Source organism: Coregonus lavaretus, assembly GCF_964263955.1.
Source record: "Coregonus lavaretus genome assembly, chromosome: 14".
Lineage (NCBI taxonomy): Eukaryota > Metazoa > Chordata > Actinopteri > Salmoniformes > Salmonidae > Coregonus > Coregonus lavaretus.
In genome coordinates, this window is record NC_140001.1 from 24,986,315 (window position 1) to 25,008,054 (window position 21,740).

At 42.9% G+C, this 21,740-nt stretch overlaps 2 protein-coding genes across 4 annotated transcripts; both read left to right on the forward strand.

Moving 5' to 3' along the window:
• Positions 1-148: 148 nt before the first annotated feature.
• On the forward strand, positions 149-3,590 carry LOC311141207 (charged multivesicular body protein 7-like). The gene is made up of 11 exons (XM_084176465.1): positions 149-235; positions 436-721; positions 836-1,007; positions 1,101-1,286; positions 1,453-1,586; positions 1,690-1,738; positions 1,834-1,953; positions 2,135-2,233; positions 2,819-2,876; positions 3,002-3,238; positions 3,327-3,590. Exons 2-11 carry the CDS (start codon positions 438-440, stop codon positions 3,380-3,382), a joined length of 1,395 nt encoding a protein of 464 aa, XP_084032591.1. The 5' UTR covers positions 149-235; positions 436-437; the 3' UTR covers positions 3,383-3,590.
• A 3,070-nt stretch (positions 3,591-6,660) lies between these two features.
• LOC311141821 (ectonucleoside triphosphate diphosphohydrolase 4-like) lies at positions 6,661-16,465 on the forward strand. Of its 3 annotated transcripts, XM_084177297.1 has the most exons (14): positions 6,661-6,777; positions 7,222-7,336; positions 7,487-7,681; positions 7,804-8,009; positions 8,118-8,268; positions 8,388-8,491; positions 8,632-8,691; positions 8,857-8,987; positions 9,146-9,226; positions 10,584-10,750; positions 10,875-11,199; positions 12,941-13,026; positions 13,128-13,289; positions 13,430-16,465. In XM_084177297.1, exons 2-14 carry the CDS (start codon positions 7,329-7,331, stop codon positions 13,662-13,664), a joined length of 1,911 nt encoding a protein of 636 aa, XP_084033423.1. In that variant the 5' UTR covers positions 6,661-6,777; positions 7,222-7,328; the 3' UTR covers positions 13,665-16,465. The 3 variants fall into 3 exon arrangements, with proteins under 3 accessions (XP_084033423.1, XP_084033424.1, XP_084033425.1); XM_084177298.1 differs by lacking the exon at positions 9,146-9,226 and having other exon boundaries at positions 8,857-9,011; XM_084177299.1 differs by lacking the exon at positions 9,146-9,226.
• The last annotated feature ends 5,275 nt before the right edge of the window (positions 16,466-21,740 follow it).

Genomic DNA, 21,740 nt, shown 5'->3' on the forward strand with positions numbered 1-21,740 from the left:
AAAGCAAATGTTCCTATTTTTCGTATCACAGTGCAATGGTAAAACTGGGGGGGACAAAAATTCAATTTTAGAATGTGTGGGGGGGTCATGTCCCTCGCTGCTGACTGTGAACCTTCTTATCACGACCATCGTAAACATGCGCAGAAACAGCGCAAATCTGACGTTTGAGGAAGTTACGTGGCAGCTGCTAGCAACAACCTAACTTCAAAACAACATGTTGTGGAGCACACAGCAGGTCAGTAGGCATTGGTTAGTTGTTTGCTCATCATGGTGAAATTATATAATAGACTACTCTAGTGTAAATGGATATGTCTGATATTTAATTTACTACGGAGCTCAGTTTGATAGCCTTGGTCAGCTGATGACGTTGTTGTTATTCTTCCTGCTAGCTAGTTAGCTTTGCATTCCACACATTCTCTGTCTTTTGTTGTACAGAAATGGTTCCATCAAATCTTGGGGAAGAAATGTCTACTGAAGTAACGTTGCCACTTGAGTGGGAGGACGATGAACGGATGAATTTCCTATTCTCCGACTTCAAAGAAAACCGAGATGTCAACACAACAGATTGGGACAGTAAAATTGATTTCTGGACGTCACTCATTCTTAAAATCTGCAGAAGTCGCAGAACCGTCTGTATTAATTTGCAAGAGCTGAACAAGATTTTTCAGAGAAAAGGAATTGTACCTTTGGGTTTGGGTACTGTCATTCAGTGCATGGCCAGGTATAATATAATATCAATGCAATGCATCTGCTAAAGTGTGAGAAAAACAGCCTACCTAAATGTGCCCTAGTCCCACTATCCTTACCTTACTGTACTTGTCTGTATTCCTGGCAGGTGCGGCAAGATACAAAGGGAGTCAGAGTTTGCAGCAAATGTAGACTGTGGGTGGGTGTCTTGGGGTGTTGGCCTGTTACTGGTGAAGCCTTTAAAATGGACCTTTTCAACTCTTCTGGGTAGCAGTGGGGTTTCTTTGGAGGAGTCGTTTGTTGTCATTGAACTGGTAAAGGTGTGTATAATAAATTAATTCAAAACATGACCAAGGGGCTTGCAGGTTTATCCATTTAACACTAACCTTTTATTTTCTGTATGTTTCCTCCAGGAAAAGGCAGCAGAATTGCTTGGTGTCTACTGGAGCTCCCCAGTGGCCAACTGCTCTCTCCTGTCCTTCCAGGAGCTCCGGACACTGTCTTCCCATGTCTGTGTTGACGAGAGTACCCTGTGTATGGCTCTGCTACAGCTGCAAAGGGAGAAGCAGGTGACAGTATCACTGCATGAAGGCGAGAAGGTGAGTATATGAGAATCCTTCATTGAAGTTAGCATATTATTAGGCTACATTGTAGGCTACAGTAACTCATACCATTATCCATGAGCTTTCACACACATTGTTATGAGGATAATGTCACTGTGTCAATGTGTTGCTTTGAGCCAATGTTTTGTTTGTGTTTTCACAGATTGTTAAGTTTTCTCAGCCAGGACAGGACCGTGTGTCTTCAGTCAGTGATGTGGACCTAGGCATCTACCAGCTACAGCGCAGTGAGAGACTGCTTGAAGTGCGGGTGGAGGCATTGGGTCTAGAGGCAGAGAAGTGCGTCCCTGACACATCATTTAGTGTTGTCTCGTGCAGTGTCTTCAGTCTTAATTGCTTTTTTTTGTGTTTTTTTTGCTTGTGCTGTATTATCTTTTTGTAGGTGCAAAGAAGAAGCTAGGGTGTTGCTGCGGGAAGGGAAGAAATCTCAGGTAGATTTACAATCCTTTGATCCTGTGTTGACTTTTTGTCTTTCACCAAAACTCAAATGCTGTCTGGGAAACCTCAATACATTTTTCACCCCCAGGCCCTGAGGTGTTTGAGAAGCCGAAAGAGAGTCGAGAGGAAAGCAGACCGCTTATATGCCCAGCTGGAGAATGTGAAGGGAATCTTGGACAGGATAGCAAACTCACAGACAGACAAACTGGTGAGTATGCACTTGATACATTGACATTCAAAAATCTAGCCAAAACAGAGCAAGCGCTAAATTTAGCCTAAATGTGCAATGTGGGTAATTTGTGGGTGATGTTATTACTCTTCTGAGTTCTACATGCAGTAACTAAGGTCTTCTTTTCTCTTTGTATGACTCTTTCTGCATGTCTCTATAGGTGATACAGGCATATCAGGCTGGAGTGTCAGCCCTGCGACTCTCTCTGAAGGATGGGACTGTAGAAGGAGCTGAGAGCCTTGTCGATCAAATCCAAGAGGTCAGACTCTTCTTAACTGAGACTGCATTTAGGTGCTGTTATTGACAGTGGTGTAAAGTACTTAAGTAAAAATGCTTTAAAGTACTACTTAAGTTGTTTTTTGGGGTATCTGTACTTTACTATTTATATTTTTACAACTTTTACTTCACTACATTCCTAAAGAAAATAATGTTTTTTTTACTCTATACATTTTGCCTGGTCATCCCTACTGCCTCTAATCTGGCGGACTCACTAAACACACATGCTTCATTGGTATTATGTCTTGAGTGTTGGAGTGTGCCCCTGGCTATCTGTAAAAAATAAAAAATAAAGAATGGTGCCGTCTGGATTGCTTAATAAAATGTATTTGAAATGATTTATAGTTTTAATTTTGATACTTAAATATATTTAAAACCAAATACTTTTAGACTTTTACTCAAGTAGTATTTTACTGGGTTACTTTCACTTTTACCTGAGTCATTTTCTTTTAAGGTATCTTTACTCTTACTCAAGTTTGACAATTTGGTACTTTTTCCACCACTAATTATTGAGCTGTTGCATGTCCACATCAATCTAAATGTATTTTCTCGCTGTTTGGTATTACAGTTGTGTGACACTCAGGATGCAGTGAACCAAACTTTGGCTGGTGGAGCGCTCAACTCAAGTATGTCCTATCCCATATAATACAGCTACTTGGTTGTAGTGCCTAACTTAGACAATTTCATAATTACATTTCCAATATCCAGAGGGTCTGAGAAATTATCAATGATCCTATTGATATTTGTTTAGCGGATGCAGACACAGACGAGCTGGAGGATGAGCTGAGATCTTTATTGGAGAACTCTACTCTGGATGGCCCTTCCACGCTTCCTGAAGTACCATCACACCCTCTATCACCTGTCAGGGAATCTGGTTCCCTTTGTGATGATCTGCTGAGTGCTTTGCCCTTAGTCCCTCAAAGCCACTTCAATATCACAGATGAGGAACTGGACAAAGAGCTGAGTCGCCTAACCCTTGCAGATACATGTATGCCTCTATCTTGTTCCTTTATCTTTTAAATACTACCACAAAAGAGGCTACTGAAGTAACCTTTGTTTACGCATCACTCCCATAGGTCTTCAACTAAAAGATCCTACCTCGCCAGTGAAGAGGGCTGAGCCTGCACAGTGACAACACTAATAAAAGAAGTCAACTGCAATATTACCCTGACCCTCAGAGTTTTTGGGCACGGTGATCAAAAATAATTGTGATATGTATTTTGTAACATGCTTATTGATGTCTGTGATCACGATGATACACTTTTTAAATGTACTTATAAGTGGCCTTTGTGAAGTTTATGTATCACTCACTCTAATAAAGATATCGGTAACAATCATGATGCCAAATTATAAAGCCACTATTTCAGATTGACTGTAATGGGGTTGGGTTGTATAACAATACCATTATCAGTTATATGCCAAATACAGTGCATTTGGAAAGTATTCAGACCCCTAGACTTTTTCCACATTTTGTTACGTTAGCCTTATTCTAAAATTAATAACATATTTTTTTCTCATCATCTACACACAATACCCCATAATGACAAAGCGAAAACAGGTTTTTAGAAATGTTTGCAAATGTATTAAAAATAAAAAACATAAATAACTTATTTACATAAGTATTCAGACCCTTTGCTTTGAGACTTGAAATTGAGCTCAGCTGCGTCCTGTTTCCATTGGTCAACCTTGAGCTGTTTCCACAACTTGATTGGAGTCCACCTGTGGTAAAATCAATTGATTGGACATGATTTAGAAATGCACACACGTGTCTATATAAGGTCCCACAGTTGACAGTGCATGTCAGAGCAAAAACCAAGCCATGAGGTCGAAGGAATTGTCTGTAGAGCTCCGAGACAGGATTGTGGCGAGGCACAGATCTCGGGAAGGGTACCAAAAAATTTATGCAGCATTGAAGATCCCCAAGAACACAGTGGCCTCCATCATTCTTAAATGGAAGAAGTTTGGAACCACCAAGACTCTTCCTAGAGCTGGCTGCCCGGCCAAGCTGAGCAATCGGGGGAGAAGGGCCTTGGTCAGGGAGGTGACCAAGAACCCGATGTTCACTCTGACAGAGGTCTAGAGTTCCTCTGTGGCGATGGGAGAACCTTCCAGAAAGACAACCATCTCTGCAGCACTCAACCAATCAGTGTAATGGAACGTGTTGCCTTGTGTGGTATGTTTTGGGGTTTTGACTCATGTACAGTGGGGGAAAAAATTATTTAGTCAGCCACCAATTGTGCAAGTTCTCCCACTTAAAAAGATGAGAGAGGCCTGTAATTTTCATCATAGGTACACGTCAACTATGACAGACAAATTGAGGAAAAAAATCCAGAAAATCACATTGTAGGATTTTTAATGAATTTATTTGCAAATTATGGTGGAAAATAATTATTTGGTCACCTACAAACAAGCAAGATTTCTGTCTCTCACAGACCTGTAACTTCTTCTTTAAGAGGCTCCTCTGTCCTCCACTCGTTACCTGTATTAATGGCACCTGTTTGAACTTGTTATCAGTATAAAAGACACCTGTCCACAACCTCAAACAGTCACACTCCAAACTCCACTATGGCCAAGACCAAAGAGCTGTCAAAGGACACCAGAAACAAAATTGTAGACCTGCACCAGGCTGGGAAGACTGAATCTGCAATAGGTAAGCAGCTTGGTTTGAAGAAATCAACTGTGGGAGCAATTATTAGGAAATGGAAGACATACAAGACCACTGATAATCTCCCTCGATCTGGGGCTCCACGCAAGATCTCACCCCGTGGGGTCAAAATGATCACAAGAACGGTGAGCAAAAATCCCAGAACCACACGGGGGGACCTAGTGAATGACCTGCAGAGAGCTGGGACCAAAGTAACAAAGCCTACCATCAGTAACACACTACGCCGCCAGGGACTCAAATCCTGCAGTGCCAGACGTGTCCCCATGCTTAAGCCAGTCCAGGCCCGTCTGAAGTTTGCTAGAGTGCATTTGGATGATCCAGAAGAGGATTGGGATAATGTCAGATGAAACCAATATAGACATTTTTGGTAAAAACTCAACTCGTCGTGTTTGGAGGACAAAGAATGCTGAGTTGCATTCAAAGAACACCATACCTACTGTGAAGCATGGGGGTGGAAACATCATGCTTTGGGGCTGTTTTTCTGCAAAGGGACCAGGACGACTGATTCGTGTAAAGGAAAGAATGAATGGGGCCATGTATCGTGAGACTTTGAGTGAAAACCTCCTTCCATCAGCAAGGGCATTGAAGATGAAACGTGGCTGGGTCTTTCAGCATGACAATGATCCCAAACACACCGCCCAGGCAACGAAGGGGTGGCTTCGTAAGAATTATTTCAAGGTCCTGGAGTGGCCTAGCCAGTCTACAGATCTCAACCCCATAGAAAATCTTTGGAGGGAGTTGAAAGTCCGTGTTGCCCAGCGACAGCCCCAAAACATCACTGCTCTAGAGGAGATCTGCATGGAGGAATGGGCCAAAATACCAGCAACAGTGTGTGAAAACCTTGTGAAGACTTACAGAAAACGTTTGACCTGTGTCATTGCCAACAAAGGGTATATAACAAAGTATTGAGAAACTTTTGTTATTGACCAAATACTTATTTTCCACCATAATTTGCAAATAAATTCATTAAAAACCCTACAATGTGATTTTCTGGATTTTTCTTTCTCATTTTGTCTGTCATATTTGACGTGTACCTATGATGAAAATTACAGGCCTCTCATCTTTTTAAGTGGGAGAACTTGCACAATTGGTGGTTGACTAAATACTTGTTTTCCCCACTGTAGGTGTCATAACTAGCCATAAAATAATGCAATATGACACAACAGGTCTAAATAGATGTGTCATGACAGTGTTCATACCAAGTAAAGTGTTACCCAGTTTTCTTTCTGTTTCCTTGTTGTCAGTGAAGTTGCAAATGTTTCTTCATTTGTGGCAGCTTGGAGTTCGTTGCCTGCCACAGTTTCCTTGCAGATCGGGGAAAGCTATCAGAATACTCAATAGCTTCTTGAGACATTGGAATGTTGCGCAAGGAAATAATTTGCTCAATTACCCAAATCTGCAGGGGCACAAAGCAGATTTGCTTTAAGAAGGACACTGTGTGACTACTTAGAACAGGGATGGACAACTTTGTTGGGGGTGGGGGCCACAAAAAAAATCTAAACTCATGATGAGGGGCAGCAAGAGAAACTGTTCATGCACAACTAAATTTCAAAATTGCACCTTGTGTATTCTACCTCGTAACAGTAAATTGAGACCCCCCCCCCCCAAAAAAAAGGATCAGAGGGCCTTCAAAGGGTGGGCCAGAACTGGCTACACCAGTGAACGACGCCAGGGAGTGCTAAGTATGGGAGATCGCCAAGGATGAAAAACAATCGCCTGCACCTTTACTAGCGACGTCACTCACATCTGCCTGACCTGCGCACTGAATAGCTAGCTATTCCTCCCACTAGTATTAGTAACAATACTCAGCAGCAAACGTGCTAATGTAAATGTTATGCAACGAAGTCGTTCGAAACGCAAGGGTAAGTACAATTCAAGTTTGGTTTTAGATGGACCGTGGGCATAGCATACTCGCCTAGTACAGGGCAGGGGCTAACGGTAGCCTAGCCAATACCCCGGCTATCGTAGTTGGCTAGCTAGTTAGCCAGTGATCTGTTTGTTTCGCTAGCCAGAAACCAAACATTCGCCCGGTTAATCAGCTTGCTAGCTAACAGGTCTATTGTTTACCCAATAAACTAGGAAACGCTACCTAGCCAGCTAAAGTATTCTCTTAGTTAACTAAACCAGCTAGCTAACTAGTTGAAATCGGACCAGCATCATTACATTATGCAATTCAGTACCGTTACTACGTGGCAGTGCTAGTGTGACCAAATTTCACCATTGGGTTTTGACGCGTTAGTATCGATGTCATTAGTAATAATTACCACTTAGTTTGTATCTAACGTGTTTTATTTTATTTTGTCAAGACCATGAGCAGATGGAGAAATAATGGTGAGGCTCTGAAGCCAACACCCCCGGTATCCAGTTTCCCCTTTGAATGATTTTCATCCAGTGAACTAGGACAGTCCACGTCATGGGAAGGTAGGCTCGACCGACTGAGTAGAGCTACATTTGGCAACATATTTTGCTCTACCCTTTAATTATAATGCTGTGGTCGTCAGTCATGCAATGCCGCTATTATATAGACAGTGTATTTAACCATACATACTGAGGTCTCACTTGTCCATACAGGATCAGCTTCTCGTGCCTCCCAGCCTCGTGGCACTTCAGCCTGTCACCCCTGGTTCTTCCCCGTCTCCTGCTACCTTCATTCAGGCAGCTGCTCTTATTTAGTCTGCTGGTGGGATTGCTCGGACTGCTTTACCTGTTGCTGGTAACAGGAAAGGGCCAGGACAGCTGGATCAGAAAGGACAACTACTTCCACAGGCGAGTCACTAGTAGTGGCACATTAGAAGATGTCATTACGTATTCCTGTAAAGACAAGGAAGAAAATGTTTGGCTGAATTTGGCATAAAATTGTCATCTTTTCATTCACCTCTGATCACCAGACACTTGGCGAGAGTCACAGATGTGGAGGCCACCGACACCAGCAATCCCAACCTGAACTACGGTTTGGTGGTAGACTGCGGTAGCAGTGGCTCCAGGGTGTTTGTGTACTGTTGGCCCCAGCACAATGGTAATCCCCATGATCTGCTTGACATACGACAGATGAGAGACCAGCACAGGAAACCAGTGGTCATGAAGATCAAACCAGGTGAGACATACCTGGTTGCATACCTGGCTTCTAGTTTAAAGCACTCATCCATTCCCCCAAGAAAGACTGAGCCATGGTCTTATTACTTTGTGATGTTATTTTTTGTAGGCATCTCAGAGCTAGCAAAAACACCAGAGAAGGCCAGTGATTACATCCACCCCCTGCTGAGCTTTGCTGCCCAGCACATCCCCAAACACAAGCACCAGGAGACCCCTCTGTACATCCTGTGCACAGCTGGAATGAGGGTGCTGCCTGACAGGTACACCCCAACTGAGAGTATTTCTCATCTTGAGATGGAAGCTTGCAAGTGTTGTTTTAATTTTATTTTATTACCGCTGTGACCTCCATGCTAAAATTGGCTTGTATACTCCTTTTCAGTCAACAGGAAGCACTTCTGGAGGATCTACGGACCGATATCCCTGTCCATTTCAACTTCCTCTTTTCTGATTCCCATGTGGAGGTCATTTCTGGCAAGCAGGAAGGTGAGCTAACCTGTTTAGAGTAGCAGGCAAGCTAAACACTGGCCATTCTGATGGAGGATGTCACCATCTGTGTTGAAAATGTGTAACACAACAGTAAAAATACTGGAATATATGAATAGTCCTTTCTTGTTTTTGGACAGGTGTGTATGCATGGATTGGAATCAACTTTGTCCTTGGAAGGTTTAATCACGTGGCTAGTGGTAAGTATTTAAATAAATGTACTTAAGAGATCTGCATATCTTCACATTGAATACTTTAATTCCCTCATTCCCTTATTTTACTTACCTCTGACACTCTTTATTTGTCTCCCTTTCCATTCCCTTCTTCAATGGGACCCTTGGATCCTTCCCCTATCCTTCCTATAGAGAGAGATGCAGTAGTAGAGGTGCAGGTACCTGGAGGTGACCAGCAGGAGGCGCTGGTGAGGAAAAGGACAGCTGGTGTTCTGGACATGGGGGGCGTCTCCACTCAGATAGCGTATGAAGTGCCCAAAACTGTAAGCTTTGCTTCTCCACAACAGGTTATTATCAACAACAATTTCCCTTTTTTGTGCTCTTTTTTTTAATTTGTCACTCACACATTTTCTCTCCCCCCCCACCACCACCACTCTCATTCCCTGGTTAAACCTGTAAACATCATGTTTGTCCTCTGGAGATGAAGTCCTCTCCATTCAGGGTGGACTATTGGAGGTCTGCTCTAAAGATAAGCCTGCTGCATTGCTTCATAGCAGAATGTGTTAGTTCAAACTTTAATTAAAAGGTAGACTCAGCGATATAACTTAGATGCAGACTGTAAACCGCATAGTGGGTCAATTTCCGCAACAGCTAAGAGCGTTGATGTGCAAGAATCAACTTCTTCGCTGTTTTGGTCCCCTGGCTACCATGCTGTAACAGCGTGAAGCGAACCCATGTGCAGATACTGTGTCTGTAGCTAGGTTTCCATCCAATTGGCAACAGATTTTCAAGCGGATATTCTAAAATCCGCATTTTCCCACCAGATTCCATCAACTTGACTTGTTGTGGATAAAAGGCTGTGCGTGATGTCGTAGTGCACATAAAAATACCATTTGCGGTTAAATAAATACTCATTAAATGGGTTTCCATCGCATTTAACTCTACTAATTGTTTTCTCACAAAAAAATTGTGCGTTATATAGCGAGTGCGCCCACAACAGCTCGCAGATACAATGTGGGTATAGCCTACATGATGAGATTATTATGAACAAAATAGATGATCATATCACCTGAATAAGATCCTCAATTGGAAAGGAGTATCAAGCTCATCACCTTCACCACCCTGTGAAGTTAAACTTATTTCATCTGTAGCCTAACAAACTGCATGCTTCCCCGACGAGTCGTAGTAGGAGGACCACACATGTCATAGCGTGACTTTACTTTACTTCAATATGATGGTTATTATGTCAATATTTGTGTGCAAGTGTTTCCACCGGCATTTCTTGCATAATTTTACCGACACAAAAAGATCCCACCTTTTTTTCTAGGGTATTTTGTTTTGTCGACATTTGCAAAGTTTCCATCAGGCATGTTATGACATTTTTTATCCAACATGTACTTTACTTGCATAAAAAGGTTGGATGGAAACCTGGTTACTGTGTGAGAGAAAAGTCTTGCATCTCGCTCATCTCAATATCTGCGGTGCTGCTCGTGGCAACGTCATTTCGCTGAGTCTACTTTTAAGATCATAGATGATGCATGAGACATCATGCAAAATATCCATGACCAGATAGATATTCATTCATAATATGTTAATCTAAAGCAGTCCAAGTCCATCAGATTTTCAGTCCTGCTCAATTATTTTTGCCAGTTCACAAATGTCTGGTTTTTAATTTACTCTGACAATTTGCATGCTCTCTTACTCTACTCATTGTTTGTGCTCTCCACTGAACATAATTCACCTGCAGCTTTTTCTAAATTAACTTGATATAACTGTCATCTTGATCGAAGTTTCTTTAAGTAAATGGTTGTTATACATGTAGCCTTTCTATTATCAATGAATATGTTGGATATTAGTGTAGACATAGTCCTAGATAATAAAGAGAATATCATTTCCTGGCTGATATTATTTTTTTATAGGAGGAAGTGGCCAAGAACTTACTTGCAGAGTTCAACCTGGGTTGCGATGCCCACCGGACAGAGCATGTCTACCGGGTGTATGTGTCCACCTTCCTGGGCTTTGGAGGCAATGCTGCTCGACAAAGATACGAGGAGAGCATTGTCAGGAACACTCTCACTAAAAACAAGTAAGAACCTTCAACACAAATGCTATGATAGCTAATGATGATACTGATAGTTTACTAGTTTGACATTGCTCAGTGCTGTCTTTGCTTGTCATTATGGAGAGCTCATTTGAGTTGGTTTGTCCAGGCTCCTGGGTCAGCATGTAGGTGAAACAGCAGAGTCCCCCCTCCTGGACCCGTGTCTACCCACAGACCTGCAGGACGAGGTGGGGCCAGCCACACAGAAATTCCACCTGCGTGGCACAGGGGACTTTGATCACTGCAGACAGCTGCTTCAGCCCTTCCTCAACCGCACCAACGAGACTCACGCCTCCCTCAATGGCATCTACCAGCCTCCCATCGACTACCCCAACAGCCAGTTCTATGGGTTCTCTGAGTTCTACTACTGCACAGAGGATGTGTTGCGCATGGGCGGTGATTTTAACTCCTCAAAGTATTCAATTGCTGCCAAGGTGAGCCATTACCACAGCAAAGCAGCACTTCTTCAATGTACAGTGGGGGAAAAAAGTATTTAGTCAGCCACCAATTGTGCAAGTTCTCCCACTTAAAAAGATGAGAGGCCTGTAATTTTCATCATAGGTACACGTCAACTATGACAGACAAATTGAGAAAAAAAATCCAGAAAATCACATTGTAGGATTTTTAATGAATTTATTTGCAAATTATGGTGGAAAATAAGTATTTGGTCAATAACAAAAGTTTCTCAATACTTTGTTATATACCCTTTGTTGGCAATGACACAGGTCAAACGTTTTCTGTAAGTCTTCACAAGGTTTTCACACACTGTTGCTGGTATTTTGGCCCATTCCTCCATGCAGATCTCCTCTAGAGCAGTGATGTTTTGGGGCTGTCACTGGGCAACACGGACTTTCAACTCCCTCCAAAGATTTTCTATGGGGTTGAGATCTGGAGACTGGCTAGGCCACTCCAGGACCTTGAAATGCTTCTTACGAAGCCACTCCTTCGTTGCCCGGGCGGTGTGTTTGGGATCATTGTCATGCTGAAAGACCCAGCCACGTTTCATCTTCAATGCCCCTGCTGATGGAAGGAGGTTTTCACTCAAAATCTCACGATACATGGCCCCATTCATTCTTTCCTTTACACGGATCAGTCAATCTGGTCCCTTTGCAGAAAAACAGCCCCAAAGCATGATGTTTCCACCCCCATGCTTCACAGTAGGTATGGTGTTCTTTGGATGCAACTCAGCATTCTTTGTCCTCCAAACACGACGAGTTGAGTTTTTACCAAAAAAGTTATATTTTGGTTTCATCTGACCATATGACATTCTCCCATCCTCTTCTGGATCATCCAAATGCACTCTAGCAAACTTCAGACGGGCCTGGACATGTACTGGCTTAAGCAGGGGGACACGTCTGGCACTGCAGGATTTGAGTCCCTGGCGGCGTAGTGTGTTACTGATGGTAGGCTTTGTTACTTTGGTCCCAGCTCTCTGCAGGTCATTCACTAGGTCCCCCCGTGTGGTTCTGGGATTTTTGCTCACCGTTCTTGTGATCATTTTGACCCCACAGGGTGAGATCTTGCGTGGAGCCCCAGATCGAGGGAGATTATCAGTGGTCTTGTATGTCTTCCATTTCCTAATAATTGCTCCCACAGTTGATTTCTTCAAACCAAGCTGCTTACCTATTGCAGATTCAGTCTTCCCAGCCTGGTGCAGGTCTACAATTTTGTTTCTGGTGTCCTTTGACAGCTCTTTGGTCTTGGCCATAGTGGAGTGTGACTGTTTGAGGTTGTGGACAGGTGTCTTTTATACTGATAACAAGTTCAAACAGGTGCCATTAATACAGGTAACGAGTGGAGGACAGAGGAGCCTCTTAAAGAAGAAGTTACAGGTCTGTGAGAGCCAGAAATCTTGCTTGTTTGTAGGTGACCAAATACTTATTTTCCACCATAATTTGCAAATACATTTATTAAAAATCCTACAATGTGATTTTCTGGATTTTTTTTCTCAATTTGTCTGTCATAGTTGACGTGTACCTATGATGAAAATTACAGGCCTCTCTCATCTTTTTAAGTGGGAGAACTTGCACAATTGGTGGCTGACTAAATACTTTTTTCCCCCACTGTAGATGGCACTCCTAACTGCATGGAAATGCATGTATTTCACCATAGCTTAGGCTAACTGCAGTAAGATGGTGGCTGTGTTTACCAATCTTCTTTGTGCTTCATCTCCAGGGTTACTGTGCCACCCAGTGGAGATCTCTGAAAGAGCGATTTGACTCGGGCTTGTATGCATCTCACGCTGATGTTCACAGGCTCAAGTAAGTCCCACCACCAGCTCTGGCTATTTAGGAAGACTTGAGTCCAGTAATAGGAAAGCGTTTTCAATGAGAATTCATGTTAACATTTATGTCTTGTGCAGGTACCAGTGTTTTAAATCAGCCTGGATGTATGAGGTATTCCACTCAGGCTTCTCCTTCCCTATAGACTACAAAAACTTGAGGACTGCCCTCTTAGTCTATGATAAAGAGGTGCAATGGACTCTTGGAGCCATCCTTTACAGAACCCGCTTTCTGCCTTTAAGGTAAGAGAACACTTGCTGTGTCACACTTCATCATGCTTGAACATTGTGATAGCCAATATATTTTAGCTGATTAGGTTATGGAGAAAAATGAAAAATAGTCAAATGTCCTTCACTCACACTACTTTACTTTCCTCTCCAAGGGATATTCAGCAGGAGAGCCTGAAAGGAGTCCACGCCCACTGGCGTCACAGCTTCTCCTTTGTCAACAACCACTACTTGTTTCTGGCCTGCTTCCTGGTTGTCCTCCTGTCCATCCTGCTCTACTTGTTGCGACTCCGACGTATCCACAGCTGTACCACGCAGCGCTGCACCCCCTCTACTGTTGAGTGGCTAGAGGAGGGTCTGGGATCCCCCTCACTCCCTATCACCCTCTAGACTTCAACTTTCACTCCAAAACCAGTCTTGCCCTCTTCCTTTCCCCATTTGCCTGCACTTTTATGTTAAGGCCTTAATTTGTTAGCTGGTAATGACAAAAAACACTCAAACTGAATTGGATTTTTAATGAGTCCAATGAACAGAGACATCAAAAACAGCACTGGGAGGGACTCTGGTGTGGGAGATCTTGCATGTTGAGTTTGCATACTTGAGTTAGCCATGAGATTGTCTTTTTTTTTTTTTTTTTATGATGTCAAAATATCTGCCTTTTTTATGTTGCTGGAAATGTGAACGAGGTACTAAGAGTGTAACTATCCTTTCCTGAGGTTTGTGAGCTCCCATCCATACTTTGTCCAGTCACGCAGGCTTGTTAAAGCTTCCTGTAAGGGTCGAATAGCAGCTGCCTCATAACTTTCCCAAATTAGTCAATCTAAAACAGCACATTTTAAGAAAGTCCCTAAATTGATGTACACTGCTAAAAAAAATAAAGGGAACACTAAAATAACACATCCTAGATCTGAATGAATGAAATAATCTTATTAAATACTTTTTTCTTTACATAGTTGAATGTGCTGACAACAAAATCACACAAAAATGATCAATGGAAATCAAATTGATCAACCCATGGAGGTCTGGATTTGGAGTCACCCTCAAAATTAAAGTGGAATCCACACTACAGGCAGATCCAACTTTGTAATGTCCTTAAAACAAGTCAAAATTAGGCTCAGTAGTGTGTGTGTGTGTGTGGCCTCCACGTGCCTGTATGACCTCCCTACAACGCCTGGGCTGCTCCTGATGAGGTGGCGGATGGTCTCCTGAGGGGTCTCCTCCCAGACCTGGACTAAAGCATCCGCCAACTCCTGGACAGTCTGTGGTGCAACGTGGCGTTGGTGGATGGAGCGAGACATGATGTCCCAGATGTGCTCAATTGGATTCAGGTCTGGGGAACGGGCGGGCCAGTCCATAGCTTGCAGGAACTGCTGACACACTCCAGCCACATGAGGTCTAGCATTGTCTTGCATTAGGAGGAACCCAGGGCCAACCGCACCAGCATATGGTCTCACAAGGGGTCTGAGGATCTCATCTCGGTACCTAATGGCAGTCAGGCTACCTCTGGCGAGCACATGGAGGGCTGTGCGGCCCCCCAAAGAAATGCCACCCCACACCATGACTGACCCACCACCAAACCGGTCATGCTGGAGGATGTTGCAGGCAGCAGAACGTTCTCCAAGGCGTCTCCAGACTGTCACGTGCTCAGTGTGAACCTGCTTTCATCTGTGAAGAGCACAGGGCGCCAGTGGCGAATTTGCCAATCTTGGTGTTCTCTGGCAAATGCCAAACGTCCTGCACGGTGTTGGGCTGTAAGCACAACCCCCACCTGTGGACGTCGGGCCCTCATACCACCCTCATGGAGTCTGTTTCTGACCGTTTGAGCAGACACATGCACATTTGTGGCCTGCTGGAGGTCATTTTGCAGGGCTCTGGCAGTGCTCCTCCCGCTCCTCCTTGCACAAAGGCGGAGGTAGCAGTCCTGCTGCTGGGTTGTTGCCCTCCTACGGCCTCCTCCACGTCTCCTGATGTACTGGCCTGTCTCCTGGTAGCGCCTCCATGCTCTGGACACTACGCTGACAGACACAGCAAACCTTCTTGCCACAGCTCGCATTGATGTGCCATCCTGGATGATCTGCACTACCTGAGCCACTTGTGTGGGTTGTAGACTCCGTCTCATGCTACCACTAGAGTGAAAGCACCGCCAGCATTCAAAAGTGACCAAAACATCAGCCAGGAAGCATAGGAACTGAGAAGTGGTCTGTGGTCACCACCTGCAAAACCAGTCCTTTATTGGGGGTGTCTTGCTAATTGCCTATGATTTCCACCTGTTGTCTATTCCATTTGCACAACAGCATGTGAAATTTATTGTCAATCAGTGTTGCTTCCTAAGTGGACAGTTTGATTTCACAGAAGTGTGATTGACTTGGAGTTACATTGTGTTGTTTAAGTGTTCCCTTTATTTTTTTGAGCAGTGTATTTTCCAATTAAAGTGCACAGCATTGAATCAATGTGAATAGCTAATAGCAGGTTTGAGGACGATAGTGAAACCGTTACTGTTTAGAGTACATACTGTATTAGCTCATGTATAGATTCTCTGTTCTTGAGTAGAGTTTCACTTCCTTTTCTGTCACATTATCCTGATGCAATTTCATTTGTTTGTGTACTAGCATCTCTGTTTGCCGTTTGGGTGCATGATCAGTGAATGTTTATTTATTGTGGGGAGGAATGGTGTGTGCGCCTCTGCTCACCCTCAGTGTACTACTCTGAAAGTGTAGACAGACACCTGTCATACTTAATTTGATTGTCACTGCTTCTTTTTTACTTTAGTTTATTTGTGTCCTTTGTTCTGCCTTGTATTGCAGAACAGGTAGTGTTTATCAAAACTGCAATGGTGCAATATTTATGAATGTCATATCACTGGAGAGATGCTCCAGTCCACATCAGCTGAATCCACACAGAGGGCTCAGAGCTACAGTAGGGTAAAACTCTGCTGTCTTTTCAGCTCAATGGTGTCATGTGATGGGGTGCAGATAATTTAATTTGGAATCTCGACATATACCCTCAAACACACTGGGCTTCGTTTTCAGAAGCTGTGATATCAATGCTGTAACGGGGGTAGTTTATGAAAGTATATAGGACATACTTATATTGAAGGGTGTACTTAGATCAATTTACGGTTTGCACAGGATTTTTTTTGTTTTACAATACCATTGGTGTTGAATAATAAAAATATACAGATTGTTTTGAGATTTATGGTTCAAAATTTCTACAAAAGCTACAAAAATCAAACGCAATCTGTTTATGATTTTCACATGTGGATATATTGGGTGCCCTTGTCTTGAGGAGAGTTTGATGGAAATTGCTGATGAGTTTGAGTCCCCCCTGGTGACATAAGTATAGAGTAAACAAAGACATGCATATTTACAGCAGCCATAGTCAGGGTTTACAAGTCCCCAGTAGCACGGGAAGAAAAGGCATGTACCACAAGGATATCAATCAAGACGACTAAGCTGCAGACAGCCTCTAATGACCAGGTCACCCAAGCAGAATTCGCCCGTTAGAGGCCACGTTGTTGTAGCCGGCCTGTCTCAGAGTCTGGGTGAGCAGGTTTGAAACACACTGCACTGTGGGGGTTTGTTTTCACTCCTCTCCCTGTCTCTCCTGTGTTACATTTCAGGTCTGCCAGCTGGTGATGGATGAGTCTGACGAGGACTTTAGTTTATTACAGGTTGACCATTAAGATGAGAAATGTAAATACTTCATTGAACAGATTACATGCAATGCATTTTACAGATTCATCCATTTTCACTATGAATTGTCCTTGTATCTCTTTGGCCACTTGGCTATTGTCCTGTGATTGTGAGAAATGCTTAGAGCTGAAACAACAGTATTTAACTGGTCAGATTGTTTAGCAGAGCAAGTGGTCATTAATTCAAAGTGCCAGAGACTAGAGACAGTAGCTGTCTGAGATGTCTGCACTTCGCATTTGTACATTCAGTAAAGCTCTAACCTCACAAACCTGATGGCCTATACTATTCTGCTGTCACAGAACCTTCTCGCAATATACATATGGAATTATAGCAAGTACATACTGCATGCATAATTGCAGACCACCAGATGCTTTTTGATGCTCTGTCTGCACCCTAAAGTATTTTAAGCCCCAGGAAACAGCGAGGTCTCAGCAGCCAATGGTTTTAATTCCAATAGGTGGCATTGTGTTACTGCCCATGGTAGCATTTTACAGTTACCCTGTAAGTACTGTCTTATATAATTAAATGTATCAAACCAAGTAGAAATGTTACAAATCAGAAATAGTCATGTAATAGCCACAGCGTTTGTGAATGAGAGGGAATATAGTCCAATCTTTGCTCTAATATGTAAATTCCCTCTCAGATCATTGTTGAAAGTGTGTATACCGGCTGTTGTTGGTCACCAGCAGCATTTGTGTACAAGTGGTGCAAGTTCTTCAAGAGGCTGCTCTCCATGTGCTGAGTCATCCTCCATCTACACATAGGTCATACCACTTCAGCTTCCTCACTCCCTACTGAGTTGCACTGACGTTGGTTATGTGATGAAGTTAGAAGGCGGGATGTTTGAGGAGCTTATGCTACAACTTGTGAGGTGGTGATGGTAGGAGTGTGGGGGGATCCCATCTGATTCTGCCTCTGCTGAGCCTCATTCACTGTGTTGAAAACGGAGTAGGCCTAATAAACAAACTAACGGGGTAATTGATTATTTCCACAGCTTTACCACTTGGATTAGATTGAGATACATTTGTAGTGACAGAATATTACATTTACATTTTTATATGAGACATAGACATACAGTTTAAAGTACACTACATAATAATAATAATAATAATATGCCATTTAGCAGACGCTTTTATCCAAAGCGACTTACAGTCATGCGTGCATACATTTTTGTGTATGGGTGGTCCCGGGGATCGAACCCACTACCTTGGCGTTACAAGCGCCGTGCTCTACCAGCTGAGCTACAGAGGACACCTGCTCATCCAACATCTAATTTCAAAATCATGGGCATTAATATGGAGTTGGTTGCCCCTTTGCTGCTATAACAGCCTCCACTCTTCTAGGAAGGCTTTCCACTAGATGTTGGAACATTGCTGCAGGAACTTGCTTCCATTCAGCCACAAGAGCATTAGTGAGGTCGGGCAATGATGTTGGGCGATTAGACCTGGCTTGCAGTCGCCGTTCCAATTCATCCCAAAGGTGTTTGATGGGGTTGAGGTCAGGGCTCTGTGCAGTCCAGTCAAGTTCTTCCACACCGATCTCAACAAACCTTTTCTGTATGGACCTCGCATTGTGCACGGGGGCATTGTCATGCTGAAACAGGAGAGGGCCTTCCCCAAACTGTTGCCTCAAAGTTGGAAGCACAGAATCGTCTAGAATGCCATTGTATGCTGTAGCGTTAAGATTTCCATTCACTGGAACTAAGGAGCCTGAACCATGAAAAACAGCCCCAGACCATTATTCCTCCTCCACCAAACTTTACAGTTGGCACTATGCATTGGGGCAGGTAGCGTTCTCCTGGCACCCGCCAAACCCAGATTAGTCCGTCGGACTGCCAGATGGTGAAGCGTGAATCATCACCAGAGTTTCCACTGTTCCAGAGTCCAATGGCGGCGAGCTTTACACCACTCCAGCAGACGCTTGGCATTGCGCATGGTGATTTTAGGCTTATGTGCGGCTCCCTTGTGCTGACGTTGCTTCCAGAGGCAGTTTGGAGCTCGATAGAGTTGCAACCAAGGACAAACGATTTTTACGCTCTACACGCCTCGGTGGTCCCATTCTGTGAGCTTGTGTGGCCTATCACTTCGCAATGAGCCGTTGTTGCTCCTGGATGTTTCCACTTCACAATAACAGCACTTACAGTTGATCAGGGCAGCTCTAGCAGGGCAGAAATTTGAAGAACTGACTTGTTGGAAAGGTGGCATCCTGTGACGGTGCCACGTTGAAAGTCACTGAGCTCTTCAGTAAGGCCATTCTACTGCCAGTGTTTGTCTATGGAGATTACATGGCTGTGTGCTCGATTTTATACACCTGCCAGCAACGGGTGTGGCTGAAATAGCCAAATACACTAATTTGAAGGGGTGTCCACATACCTTTGGTGATGTAATGTATACTGTATTTGGACAGGTGCCTCTAGACAAGGGAGAACAATGTTGATAACATTTTAAGTAGCCTAATCTTAAATGTTTTCTGATTGATGATGAGTGGATGATTATTCTATCTTTGCGACAGTAGCCAGGTTTCCAACCAACATTTTTATGCGAGTAAAGTAGGCTACATGTTGGACAAAACATTTAATGACAGTCCAAACGTCGACAAAACAAAATACGCTAGACAAGTTGGGGTCTTTTGTGTTGGTAAAATTAATTATGGTGGAAACGCCTTTATGCGCAAATATTGATATGATAACCATCATATCGAAGTAAATCTGGAGTAACGCGATGATGTGTTGTGTGGTCCTGCCACTTCGATTTGGCTAAGCATGCAGTTTATTAGGCTACAGGTTAAATAAATGATGAACTTCACAGGGTGGTGAAAGTGCACCGTGATGAGCTTGACGCTCCTTTCCAATAAATATCGAGGATCTTATTTTGGTGACATGATGATTGATGCTTGGCTGCCGTTTGACAAATAAAAATAGTCTCGCTCTTTTGTCCATAATCTCATCATGCAGTAGGATATACCCGCACATTCGCTATATAACCCCTCCAAAATTGTGACAAAATCATCAGTAGAGTTGAAAATGCGATGTAAACCCATTTAAATTGTATTTTGTATTCGGTACATGGGAATTTAACCGCAAAAGTTAGTTTAATGTGCACTACTCATCACGCACAGCTTTTTATCCGCAACATGTCAATTTGATGGAAACACATCTCTGCTGGGAAAATGCTTTTAGAATATTCACATGAAAATCTGTCGGCAATTGGATGGAAACCTATTTTATGTGGCGTTCTTTTAAAATACTTATGTAAATCAACATTTGCTCCTGTTGCCACAATAAAGTTTGGCACTGGTGGGCCAAATTTGATCTCAAAATGAAACTTTAACTTCTGGTCTGCAACCAGAGTCAGTGGATAGCAGAATGCCAGATTACGAATTATTGAGAGATGTAATGTAGAAAATGTGAGAATGGCTCTTAAACACACGTGATGAGCTTTTTTGGTTGTTAAAGGCCCTTTTGAACCAAAATGACATCACAGAAGATTTACCATTTGCAAAGTGACGGTTTGGGAGCAGTAAACCACCCATTGAACGATCCCAGACCAACTGTGACTGATAAACTCCTGTTCTGGTATTTCTAGAGTATCTGAAACTAAAGGATTGATATGCTGTTCCTCTTTGTTAAAATGCTGTAAAGGGCTTGTATTGACACAAGGCTAATTCATATGACTACCACTCACAAGACCAGCAGTGGGGCTGAAGGTCTGCATGTCAGGGCAGTGAGATGGTGTTGGTCAGAGGCAATCTAGGCACTTGAATATCTACATTTCATTTGTATATAATTTTAAATGGTGAAAACAATAGTTAAAGCATGACTGACTTAGTTGATTGATACTTAATCTACATGTCTTCTTCATGGCCAAATGCTGCCATAACTCTGTATTGATTATAGTTCATATTGAACGGAGAATCAATTGTTTGAAGTAACAACAAAGCAACAAGTCTCCAGTCTCAAGTTTCAATCAAACAGGCTTTTTGGTCTGATAAAACCATATAGGAAGCCACAATGGGGCAGAGACTTCTACTAAAATGGGTGAGGAACATTGTCTGTTTCAGATTGCTGTACTACCATGTATTGAACAGATGTGTGATAAGGGGACCACAAGCCTGCTAATCTACTTTTTACTGTGATGGGATTATATGCAGCACCACGGCCCAGTCGAGTCAAAATATACACTTACTACCCAACATTGCTATTGAATAGCACCACATACAGTACCACCAAAACATTATTATTATTATTTTTTATCTAACAAACCAGAGCAGGTGTAATTGAGTTAAACTTTTTTGTTAAAAGAAAGTGCGCATCACTATCATTGTGACATACAGTACCAGTCAAAAGTTTGGACACACCTACTTTTTACTATTTTCTACATTGTAGAATAATAGTGAATACATCAATACTTTGAAATAACACATATGGAATCATGTAGTAACCAAAAAAGTGTTAAACACATCCAAATATTATATTTGAGATTCTTCAAAGTAGCGATCCTTTGTCTTGATGACAGCTTTGCACACTCTTGGCATTCTCTCAACCAGCTTCACCTGGAATGCTTTTCCAGCACTTGTTGGCTGCTTTTCCTTCACTCTGCGGTCCAACTCATCCCAAACCATCTCGAATGGGTTGAGGTCGGGTGATTGTGGAGGCCAGGTCATCGGATGCAGCACTCCATCACTCTCCTTCTTGGTCAAATAGCCCTTACACAGCCTGGAGGTGTGTTGGGTCATTGTCCTGTTGAAAAACAAATGATAGTCCCACTAAGCGCAA